This window comes from Suncus etruscus, chromosome 8 (assembly GCF_024139225.1).
Source record: "Suncus etruscus isolate mSunEtr1 chromosome 8, mSunEtr1.pri.cur, whole genome shotgun sequence".
Lineage (NCBI taxonomy): Eukaryota > Metazoa > Chordata > Mammalia > Eulipotyphla > Soricidae > Suncus > Suncus etruscus.
Window position 1 is genome coordinate 4,728,608 of NC_064855.1, and position 13,016 is coordinate 4,741,623.

The 13,016-nt window shown below is 39.2% G+C and overlaps 1 protein-coding gene across 1 annotated transcript; it reads left to right on the plus strand.

The window, feature by feature from the left end:
- The first annotated feature begins 324 nt into the window (after positions 1-324).
- On the plus strand, positions 325-12,657 carry KBTBD3 (kelch repeat and BTB domain containing 3). Its single transcript, XM_049778558.1, has 3 exons — positions 325-333; positions 8,447-8,691; positions 9,816-12,657. The coding sequence occupies exons 2-3, from the start codon at positions 8,459-8,461 to the stop codon at positions 11,416-11,418; spliced, it is 1,836 nt and encodes a 611-aa protein (XP_049634515.1). The 5' UTR covers positions 325-333; positions 8,447-8,458; the 3' UTR covers positions 11,419-12,657.
- Positions 12,658-13,016: the final 359 nt, after the last annotated feature.

Sequence of the window (13,016 nt, forward strand, 5' to 3'; positions counted from 1 at the left end):
TGCCGGAGAGAATGCTGGGAACGCCGCCCTAAGCCCCGCCCCGTCCCCCGGACGTCCGGTGCACGTGACCTCGAGCAGCCAATAGAAAGCGTGGATTCGGGCGACCCCGCCTCTGCGACAAGGCGTCACGCCCGCGGCTGTGACCTTCTTGGGCGGGGTCAGGGACGACTCGGAGGCATCAACTTGTGACCCTCTAGGGCGGGGCTACGTACAAATATTAGCCAATCATCTTGGGAGATGTGCTAACGTGACAGGCGCGCCAGCCAATAGCCTCGCGACCCCTGGAGGCAGGGACTCCAGGGCGGGCGGAGTCTTCGCAGGCTGCAGAGGCAGGTGGGTGAGCTCCCGGGTCTGCGGAGGAGTGGGATGCTGGTACTGGGTACCAAAAGATGGGGTCTTCCCCCCAGGAGTCGTGGGGAAGGGGAAGAGCCTACATTTGGGAGCTTTTTGGCTCTTGGGAGGGATTGCATGAGGGATTGCATGATTGCTCTCTGGAGGCCCTGAGAGTTGGCTCTCCTAAACGTCCCAACCCTTTGGGGCCCAGACATTGGACCCATAACACCCGTGCATCCTTGAAACTGGACTTGAAGGCTCCCAGTGCTCTCCAGCATCCGGACTGATGCTGCTGCTGACCTTGGTTGCAGCTTCCAACGTTTATGCTTGACTTGCACCCAGCAGGTCCATGTTGCATGCATGCCCTTGCACCCCCAGCCTGCCAGGAGTGATTCCTGGTTGCTCAGGGGGAATCCCTGAACTCACCCCACTCCCCGGGTATGGCCCCCAATACAAAACCAAAAATTAAAACCCCCAAACTTTTTGCATTTGCCTAAAACCTAGCCAAAGCCCCAGTGAGCAAACAGGAGGCAGGAGGAATTTTATCATCTCATTGTGTGGCAGAACCCAGTACCGATTGCAGATCTTCCGAGATGCCTCTGGTCAGTTGCCAGACATCCAGAAGGGCCGGACAGATGTCTGCTTCCAAATATTTTTCTTGTGGGATGTAGGTGGCATTTCTAAGGAAGTGCTCACCATTATAGTCTTGTGTGCGTTTTGACCCCAGGTTGGAAATTGGTCTCTGTAGATGAGTCTAGAGATCACCAACTAAGACCAACAAGAATGGTTACCTGTTTCCTGTGGGTAATTTCCAGCCATCAGAAAATTGGTCCTATGCTCATAATTCAGTTTTCAATAGCTCTTGCATGTAGCTGAGCCCTCCAATCCTTTCCAAAGAGATGACAATTTGGACACTCCCATATAGAGATATTCAAAAGAACTGTGAAATGAATTAGTGGCAAGACATGTCAACTTGGTTAGCATCTCTTGAAACCTAGATCAGGTTCCACAGTGATGTTTAGATTTGCCACTTCTTTTAAAAACATAGATAAAAAGATGAAAGAAGAGAAAGTGTTAAGTAAAGTACTTTACTTATTCTCAAGGTATAAGGCATCTATTCATATCCTTAACAGCACTAATCATCATAACTCAGTTCCACTTTTAACCTCATGTATCAAAGCATCGTATTAAAACTTTCATAGTTTTGTCCAGTTTGAATAGATGTTTATGAGTTTGGTGTAGTGTCTGTTTCTAGAACACTTCCATGCACATTCTCTTACATATTCTGTGCAGTAATTACTACTTTTGGTGAAACAGGTAAGAAAATTTGGAATTATTTATTAACTTTGATTTACTAAGTTTTACTTAGATGTACTATTCTTGGAACCAGTTAAGCTCCCTATTTTTAATTTTAATGCCTAATATACCTGCAAACAATATCATGGTATTCGTTCCCCCCCCCTGGAATTTTCTCCTCTCTCTGATCTTCATTCCTTTTGTAGCACTTAAATTTCTTCTTATATATATTTTGTTTTGTTTTATTTTGAGGCTACACTCAGCAATGCTTAGGGCTTACTCCAGCCTCTGTGTTCAGGGATCACTCCTGGAGGGGCTCAGGGGATCTTATGCTATACTGGGGACGAAACTGAGCCAGCAGTGTGCAAGGAAAAGTGCCCTCACCACCTTACTATCTCACTAGCCCCTCTGCCTATATGCATTAGCACAGGGAATGTCTTTTTGTCATCAATATAAACTTTGGATATTGAAATGGATTATGTATATAATTGTTTAAGCTACTTTTCTATTCTTTAAAATTTGTGAGTGTACTGGAAAGATTGTTAAGGTGTTTGTCTTGACCTATCTGAGTTTGATCCCCAGCATCCTATATGATCTCCTGAGCCCTACCAGAAGTAATCCTCCTTGAGCAGAGAGCCAGGACTAACACCTAAGCACAGTGAGGTGTGGACCCCCCCAAAATATCTTTGGGCTTACATCCCAGCACCTGCAGCACCCTGCTTATTTGCTGTGTGACCTAGGACAAATTAAAATCTCAGCTTCATTTTCCCTTAAGCACTGTGGGGTATGGGCCCCCAAATATCCTTGGGCTTACATCCTAGAACCCTAGCACCTTGCTTATTTGCTCTGTGACAGAGGACAAATTAAATTCTTAGAGCTCCATTTTCTCTATATATAAAGTATGAAACAAGGATTTGGAAGATGGGAGTATGTAACACATGTAGTGGAAAGGCTGGTTCAGGGTCTACTCTTACCATTATCTGACACTAACTATGCCTCCCCTCATTTTTATTTTCATTTCTGAGTTAGCTCATCATAATATTTATAGAAATTTAAAATGTTAGTCTTCTTTTTTACAGAAAGCAGACTCATGACTGCTTGTTCACTATAGTGTCTACTGTAGCAGCCACCATATAATTAGACTCTATAATTAAAATGGAATACAAAATCTACTCAAAAGAGATCTTGCTGTATTTTGAAGCATCAGTGATTAAACAACTATCACTGGAAGACTGGTTGAATCCAAGCCCAAGTTTAATATTCCATTTATGTGAAGTTACACAGGTATTCTGGGAGGTGGGGGGGGGCTTTTCTTACTTTATATCTTAGGCTTGATTTCTGTGATTTTATTGATTCACTTACTTATTTCAGACTTTAATGGGAGATATTCAAAGAAAGAACAGTAACTTGAGAATTGATTTACTTCCTTAAGCAAAAAGTTATAGACACCAACAAGCCATCTTAAAAAAAAAGTGCTAATTGTATATGAAACGAAGGAAAAAATGCCATTTTTATTATACTACTCTTTACTACTTAGAAATTTTCACCCTATGGAGTGTCTATTTATTTTAGGCTGAATGACCCCTCCCATTTACAATTCACTTGCAGATAGATATTTAGATTATGTCCATGTTATATTGTATATATATATTTATATATAGTATATTATAGTTATATATATTACAAATATAGTATATTGTGCAGTAAATAATGACACAGTGAACACAAGGATGCAGATATTTCTGGGAGAGTGAGTTTATGTCCTTCATATGGATACTCAGAAGTTGAATTACTGGGACATATCGTAGTTGATTTGAAAAAAAATTTTTTGAGGGCCAGAGATATAGCATGGAGATAGAGTATTTGCCTCGCCTGCAGAAAAACAGTGTTTTGAATCCCGGCATCCCATATGGTCCCCTGAGCCTGCCAGGAGCGATTTCTGAGCATAGAGCCAGGAGTATCCCTTGAGTGCTGTCAGGTATAACCCAAAAACCAAAAAAATAAAAAAATAAAAAAATTTTTTGAGCTGGCTATACAGAGTGGTGCTCAGGGTTTACTCCTGGTTTTGCATTCAGGAATCACACATTGTTGCCTCAGTGGACCATTTAGGTTAGTGGAGATCAAACCCAGGTCTGCTATCTGCACTCTCTCTCCAGACCCTGTTATTTTTCTTTTCTATTTTTTAAACTTTTGAAGTCATTATGCTATTTTCATAATGGAAACCAATTTTTCTCGCCACCAACAGATACAAGGGATTTTTTTCCTCCATAACCTCACCATCATGATTTGTCTCTTGTCTGTTTAATAATACCCTTTCTCACAGATGTGATGACATTTCATTGTGATTCATTTTGTATGTGTCTGATAATTGCTAATGTCGAACACCTTTAAGAAAACTTTCTAATCTGCCCATTTCAAAAATTATATTATTGGCATTTGTACTACTGAATTATATAAGTTCCTAATCTTGTTTTTGTTTTGTTTTGTTTTGTTTTTGGTTTTTTTTTTGTTTTTTTTTTTTGTTTTGGGGGGGCCACACTTGGTGATGCTCAGGGGTTACTCCTGGCTGTCTGCTCAGAAATAGCTCCTGGCAGGCACGGGGGACCATATGGGACACCAGGATTCGAACCAACCACCTTTGGTCCTGGATCGGCTGCTTGCAAGGCAAACACCATTGTGCCATCTCTCCGGGCCCCAAGTTCCTAATCTTATGCAGAATATTATCCCAGTTTTAAATGGTTTATCAGATATTTTGTCCCATTGTCTAAGCTTCTTGTTTATTTTCATCTATTTTTCCTCCTTAGTTGGGTACAAATGTTTTACTCTGTAAAATGCAATGGTTTTATACTTAATGTTTATTTTAAAACGTTTGCTGTTATTTTGTTCGGTTTGGTTTGGTTTATATCGGTAGTGGAGGTAGCCTGGTTTACAATAGTGTCCACATCCATAGCTTCAGAGCATAAAATCAATGTACTTCCACCATCACCATAATCCCAGACAGAGACTCTTGTCCTGGTATCCTCTGGTCCGTCTCCTCCTTCTTCAATCCTCTCTCCCTCTTGGGAACCTCTGTTCTGTAGTGAAAGCCAGCGAGTTTATCATCCCTAGTTTCTGTTTCCTTGCTTAATTTCTCTTTGATCCACATGAGTGAGATCTGGAGGGAATGAGATCGCTCCTTCTGGTTTCTTTCACTGATTGTTGATCTTTTGCTGTGTAGAGCTTTTTAGCTCAGTTTACTTGCTTATGTGTGCTTTTGTTATTTGTGCTTTAGGAATGACATCCAAACTATTATCGCCAAGATTTGCTCCCAATTTTTTTTACCTCACTATTAATCTAGAATTTTAATTGATTTTATATTCATTTCTGTGATGCGATAATAAAGTATATATAGATTCAACTTGTTCCTACCACTTAATTTTTTAAAGTCAAATATTAGTTGACCATATTTTCAGGCTCTTTATTCTGTTGCATTAGTGTATATATTTGCCTTTAGGTCCTTACCATATGATTCTAATGTAGCTTTGTTATATAGTTTGAAATCAGAATGTAAAGCCTCCAGTTTTTGTTGTTGCTATTCTTTCTTTCTTTCTTTCTTTCTTTCTTTCTTTCTTTCTTTCTTTCTTTCTTTCTTTCTTTCTTTCTTTCTTTCTTTCTTTCTTTCTTTCTTTCTTTCTTTCTTTCTTTCTTTCTTTCTTTCTTTCTTTCTTTCTTCCTTCCTTCCTTTCTTTCTTTCTTTCTTTCTTTCTTTCTTTCTTTCTTTCTTTCTTTCTTTCTTTCTTTCTTTCTTTCTTTCTTTCTTTCTTTCTTTCTTTCTCAGTATTTCTTTGGTTATTTGATGTATTTTGTGGTTTGATTACTTTTACTATTCTGTTTAAAAATGTTATAGGAATTTTGGTAGATATGCACTTAGCCTATTGAGGGTTTTAAGTAGTAAGTGACTTTCTTTCTTTTTGGGCCACACCTGGTGATGGGATACTCCTGGCTAGGCACTCTGAAATTGCTTCTGGCTCTGGGGACCATATGGGAAGCCTGGGATCAAACCAAGGTCCATCCTGGATTGGCCACGTGCAAGGCAAATACCCTACCACTGTGCTATTGCTCCGGCCCCATGTGCACTGTATCTTTACTGAATTTGTTGAACTACTTAATAGCTTTTTGGTGGTAATTTTGAGATTTTTTTTATATAACCAATTATTTTACCTATAAATGGGTCATTTCCCTCTTCCTTTTCCTATGATATGCCTGTTTCTTCCTCCCTAAATACTAGGGTTAGGACTTCAATATTATGTTAAAAAAGAGTGGTGTAAGGGTTGACATTACCATATTCTTGATTAGAGGGAAAATTTTTAATTTTCTGGTAATGACTATAATGCTTGCAATATAGGCTTATCACATAGGCCTTTATTATACTAAGTTGTGGTCTCTTTTTTCCTCATAAATGGAAGTTTAATTTTATTGCATTTTTTCTAACACTTATTGAGATGATCGTGTGATGTTTACCTTTCGAGTAAGATGATGCATCCTTAAATTTACCTATGTTAAACCATCCCGGCATTCACGTGGCTGTGTGCCTATTCTTTGAATGGCTCAATTCAATTTGTTAGAAATTTGCTAAAATTGTTTGCATCTCTGTTCTCCGTGGACATACCACAGATATTTGGCTTGTTTCTGTTTGTTTTGGGAGATCAGGGCACATCACGGCTTACTTCTGGCTCTGTGCTCAGGAAAGATGGCTCCTGAAGCTTTGGGGGCCTTTGGGGATCAGATGACGTATCAGGCCTTGAAATGGGGTCTGCCAAATGCAAGACAAGCTTCATACCTGCTGTACTAGTGCTCCAGCCCTGAAAAGTGCCTAAAAGTGTCTTAAGGATGCTATAAGGACTTGGACTTCAGATAGACCTTCAGTTTCTTCAGCCAGACCGCCTCTGACTGGCCTTAAGAGAGCATCAGGAGCTCCAGCTAAAGTCACAAATGCATGCAAGTAAAGAACAATTTAAAAACATGGTTATCTAAAGCTGCTTCCAAGGGGGGTGATTAGCAAAGCCATAGAGAATCAGGACAGAAATGCATACTATAGAATCCTGGTTCCCAATTGCTTTGGCTCCCTAGTTCCCTAATTATTTTTCTTTGTTTCCCCACTCCTTGTATTTATTAGTATAAACTTTAATGCTTGGAACTAAATCCATAGTTTGGGAAAACCGTAATTATCTGACCTTCCGTGATCTTGAATTTCTGGCCTGCTTTTCGTCCTGACAAACAGGACTCTGATGCTGCTCTGCCTCGGTTTCTCCTGACCTTGTTTTTGAAAAGACCATTCTTCATATAAAGTCATTTTCTTTTCCTTCCTGCTTTCAAATCCATCCACTGTGTACCAGTGCTTGTCTTTCCCCTTTTGACTCTTAGAAAAGGCAACTTCTTATTAATAAAAATCCAGCATTCTGGTCATTTCAGTCACTTCTCATCTTTTTTTTTTTTTTTTTGGGTCACACCGGCAGCATTTAGGGGTTACTCCTGGCTCTATGCTCAGAAATCGCTCCTGGCAGGCTCACTCGGGGACTATATGGGATTCGAACCACCGTCCTTCTGCATGAAAGACAAACACCTTACCTCCATGCTATCTCTCCGGCCCCCATCAGTCACTTCTCTTATATTAAATAGGTGCCATACTCAGCAGTACTGGACGACAGGGCCACTTCTTGTTGTCTCAGTTGCGCCCTCTGTGATCTTGGTCTCTTGGGTTTTGCCCGACCCATCTCTGCTCATGCCCCTGCCTCGTGGTTCTGCATCTTTGGCCCCGATCCTTCCTCAGGACAGCTCTCAGAGGCCAGCACAGGAGCCTGTAGCCAGGCCATGGCTCCAGGGTTCCAACCCATCCTGCCCTGACTGCCTGGAACCACCATGTCCTGTCAGCCCTGAAAGGCCAGCAGTGCTCCGGCTTCTGTCTCCACTCTCTGGCGGGGCTGCCAAGCCTCTACTTGGTCCTCAAGCTCACTCGGAGATGGGGCTTCTTTTTGTGGGTATGGTGCTCAGAAAGCCATGTACTGCCAGGGGTCAAATTCGGGGTCTCTCATGTGCTAGGCATTTGCTCCACTGTCTCAATCACATGCCTGATTCCTCAGTTACTTACCTTTGAAGTCTAATATTAGAAGGCATATTTGTGTACTTTAAAATCAGTACTTTGCTATTTGCTTTACAACTAGAAATAAATGGCTGGAGGATTAAGAGTTTGGTTAGTATGTGTCTTAATGCTAACTGCTACATAAATAGTAATGCTTACATATATACATATATGTGTATATACAGATAAGTCTAGTCATGTGCTGAAATCCCAAATAAGCTATTTATTCATCTTAAGAATTTGCTATTTAACGTGGGCCCAGAGAGATAGCACAGCGGTGTTTACCTTGCAAGCAGCCGATCCAGGACCAAAGGTGGTTGGTTCGAATCCCGGTGTCCCATATGGTCCCCCGTGCCTGCCAGGAGCTATTTCTGAGCAGACAGCCAGGAGTAACCCCTGAGCACCGCCGGGTGTGGCCCAAAAACCAAAAAAAAAAAAAAAAAAGAATTTGTTATTTAACGTAATGATTAGTCTTGAACAATTATCTTTTAATAACATACTTCTTACTCCAGCGAACTCAACATTCATGCAAATCAATGTGAATTTATTACTGTGTCATGAAAACATGCTTAAAATTTACTATCATATGATTATAATTATTGAACATTTTTGTGTAATTGTCAATAAGGGCAATTTTTGGAGTCTGAACATTTAATTAGGACTCTACTTGTATCAGTGATTTTGTTTTTTTCATTCCAGTTCCAAGAGAAGATGGAATCGACTATGAATAATTCTTACGATTTCAATCAACAAAGCTCATGTAATGGACTTCCATCGGAGAAGAAGAACAACTTCCTTGTCTCAGAAGATCATGGACAGAAAATTTTAAATGTACTACAGAATTTTAGAGAACAAAATATCTTTTATGATTTTAAAATAATCATGAAGGATGAAATAATCCCATGCCATCGTTGTGTGTTAGCAGCCTGCAGTGACTTTTTCAGGTATTTTGTCTATTTGTGTTTTGGACTTTTTTGTAGATAATATAGTTATTTTTATAACTAAAAATATTGTGACTTTATTAATGTTTATAGCCATTTTTAGCTGCTATAGCTTAGCTATTTTATATTTATGTAGTTCCAATGTGGCAGTTACATAGAACATTTTAGATGAATTGTGTTATCTATAACTCCTGGAGTTGTTAAAATGATTATAGGGGCTGGAGAGATGACATGGAGGTAGGGTTTTTGCCTTGCCTGCAGAAGGACAGTGGTTTGGATCGGGCATCCCATATGGTCCCCTGTGCCTGCCAGGAGTGATTTCTGAGCATAGAGCTGGGAGTAACCCCTAAGCACAGCCAGGTGTGACCCAAAAACAAAAAAAAAAAAAAAAAAAAAAGAAAAAAATTTCAAAAATAAATGAAATGATTATAATACATTAATAATAAGTATCCTATAGGTAAAGTAAATCTTTGGGATTGAAAATTATTGGATCAGAGAGATAGTCCAGCAGAAAGGACACTTGCCTTGCATGTGATGAATCAGGTTTAATCCCTGGCATCCCATATGATCTCCAAGCCTGCCAAGAATGATTCCTCAGTAACCCCTGAGCATCTCCAGGTGTGGGTCCTCCTTTCCCCCAAAATAGATTTAAAATGATTATTTGTTGATTAAAATATAAAATACAAGGCATTAAATCCATGTGTTGGGTGAGGCTGCCTCGGGCACCGTGTTTCTAACCCCTCAGGTGAACGGACCTGAAGAGTCAGGATAATGGCAGAGAAATAATCCACAAACAGTCACTTAAAGTTTCATCAGTGTCAGCTCACTTTATTCCCTCATGACTTTCCTATGCCCTGGGTCTCTGTGCCATGTCTGCCTAAGTCATATCTTTCTCTCAGGAGCTCTGCCTGTCTCCCTTGCTGCTGCTCCTCTCCCTTATCCCAGGCAGACACTCTTATTCTTTATTCAGACTGGACTGTCCAACTTAGGTGTGGGTGGGTCTCATCATCCAGGTGGGATTGACATCTCAAAAGGAAGGTTAGATAAGGGCATTGTGGGAAGAAATACCCCAATTATTGAGTAAAATGTTCCTGTTTACTTGTTCTTCTGTATTCCTTACTTTGCAGGGCTATGTTTGAAGTCAACATGAAAGAAAGAGATGATGGAAGTGTTACCATTACTAATTTATCCTCTAAAGCAGTAAAAGCATTTCTTGATTATGCCTATACAGGAAAAACAAAGATAACAGATGACAATGTGGAAATGTTCTTCCAACTGTCATCATTTCTTCAGGTTTCCTTCCTATCCAAAGCTTGCAGTGACTTTTTAATAAAAAGCATTAATCTTGTCAATTGTTTACAGTTGTTATCTTTATCAGATAGCTATGGATCTATGCATTTGTTTGATCATGCATTATATTTTGTACAGCATCACTTTTCTTTATTATTTAAATCCAAGGACTTTTTAGAAATGAATTTTGGTGTATTGCAAAAATGTCTGGAATCAGACGAATTGAATGTTCCCGAAGAAGAAACTGTACTAAAAGTTGTCCTTAGTTGGACAAAACATAACTTAGAATCAAGGCAAAAGTATCTGCCTCATTTGATTAAAAAAGTAAGATTGCACCAGTTATCTGAAGAGATGCTTCAAGAATGTTTGCTCAGTGAAGAGCCTTTACTCAGGAACACAAACTGTCTTGACATCATCCTGGATGCCGTAAAGTCTGTGCAAAGTTCTAGTGGACTTTTCCCTGACGCTCGACCATCCACAACTGAAAAATACATATTCGTTCACAAAACTGAGGAAAACGGAGAAAGGCAGTTTACATTTTGCTATAATATTAAAAATGATTCGTGGAAAATACTACCCCAGCCGCACCTGGTTGACTTGCCAGGATCCAGCCTGTCAAGCTACGGGGAGAAAATCTTTTTGACTGGAGGCTGCCGGGGAAGTTGCTGTAGAACGGTTCGACTTCACATTGCAGAGTCTTACCACGATGCCACCGATCAGGCTTGGTGTTACTGTCCAGTCAAAAATGACTTCTTCTTGGTATCTACTATGAAAACACCAAGAACCATGCACACCTCCGTTATGGCACTCAACCGATTGTTTGTCATTGGTGGTAAGACTAGGGGAGCTCAGGACATTAAGAGCCTCTTAGACGTGGAATCTTATGACCCCCTTTCCAAAGAATGGGTGTCGGTGAGCCCATTACCCAGAGGCATTTATTACCCAGAGGCAAGCACATGTCAGAATATCATTTACGTTTTGGGGTCAGAGGTAGAAATTACAGATGCCTTCAATCCATCACTGGACTGTTTTTTTAAATACAATGCTTCAACGGACCAATGGTCTGAGCTAGTAGCCGAGTTTGGGCAGTTCTTTCATGCAACGCTAATTAAGGCCGTCCCCGTCAACTGCACCTTGTACATTTGTGACCTTTCTACCTATAAGGTTTATAGTTTTTGTCCAGATACCTGTGTTTGGAAGGGTGAAGGATCCTTCGAATGCGCAGGCTTTAATGCAGGTGCAGTTGGAATCGAAGATAAAATTTATATCTTAGGTGGTGATTATGCACCAGATGAAATTACAGATGAAGTCCAGGTCTACCACAGCAGCAGATCTGAATGGGAAGAAGTTTCCTCAATGCCTAAAGCGTTAACTGAATTTTATTGCCAAGTGATTCAGTTTAATAAATACAGAGACCCCTGGTTTTCCAATCTTTTCTAATAGCAGTGTGTGCTTAGGTATTCTGAAATTACTCCAGTCTCAGAGCCCTATAATAAGTTTGTTAAGCATAATAGTTGGTAAAGAAAAAAAAGGTCTTTACTTTATAAATAAGTAAAATGCTCCTTCTCCTAGGGAATTACTATGAATTTACACCATTATGAATTAGGATCTTACAGAAACAAAATACAAAGTACATCATATGAAAAGCCATATTGAATATAGTTTAATCTCGAATTCAGAATAGCATTTTTTGAAAAGGAAGCCCATAGGCGTTGATGTTTTGATTTTTAAAGTATTTTATCCATGAAAGACTTAAAGTAGTGAATCAAAGTTTATAGATTTATCCGCTGTAGATAGAAGAAATCTCTTTAGGTAGTAGAATTATTTATGCTACATTATATAAGTGGAAAATAAATTAAAAAGAGATCATAATCCTGCTTTGTTACTAAAAGTATAAAGAAGAGCTGCTTGTCTTATCCTTTCTGGTTCTTGTAGGCTTCCTTTAAGCCCTTTCCCTAATTTGTTTGATCAGATTTTTTTTCTAAAAGCAGTATATTTCCTGAGCCATTTAAATTGTATTCTAAAATGATGTAAGATTCAGTTTTCCTGGGGTTCGAGCAATAGTACAGCAGGTAGGGTATTTGGCCTTGCGCATGCTCGACTTGGGTTCTATCCCCAACACTGCATATTCCCCACCCTGAGCCTGCCAGGAATGAACCCTAAGTGTAGAACCAGAAGTATTCCCTGAGCACAGCCAGCTGTGACCCTCAAACAAGAACAAAACAAAACAAAAACATAGAGCACTAGGAAAGAAGCAGAAGATATCAGGTTGAATGCCATAATTCGAGCAACCGTTACTGAGAATGCTTTTGAATTTGATGATTGAGTTAGTTTTCAGATTATGTTTTGTTACAATTTGTATGCATATCTATTTCAATATTTATTTTCTGACCCAGGCTCAGTAAATGAACATCCTTAATGTTATTGGTAGTTTTAAATTACACTTGGCCTGAGTTTATCTTAGCATGAAATCAACTGAGTAAAGTTTCTGGATTCTGAGAAGATGGTCCTCAGTGGTCCTCAAGATCTATTCTGATGTCAGGTCAAGCATTATTGAGGATATAGAAGGTCTGTCCTCCAGGTAAATAGATCATTTTTTCACTTTCATACTGAAATTTCTAAATTTAAATATCAACAAGAAATGTCTGGGTTTAAATCAGATTACCATCTCTATTTTTAATGATATATGAAATATAGTAAATTATTTTATAGGTATATGTGTATATAAATATATATGCCGGGCTTTGTTATTAAGAATATTTATAAGTCCATCACTTTAGTTATTTAAGTATCTTTTAACCATTCAAAGGATATCAATATGTTTTGATCTCATTGAGATGATTCTGCCTTACAAGAGGATTTATTTCTTTGGACAGTTCAGATTAGAAGATAAAATAATTGTAGATCTTCAAACCCCTGCTTTACATTTCAGGTAATGTATAGAATGGATTTTTCTTAAATTAATGTTTTTACACCCTATAGTAAATATTAATATGTTATAAATGCACATATTCTGGAATATATTAAAATACCTAAAT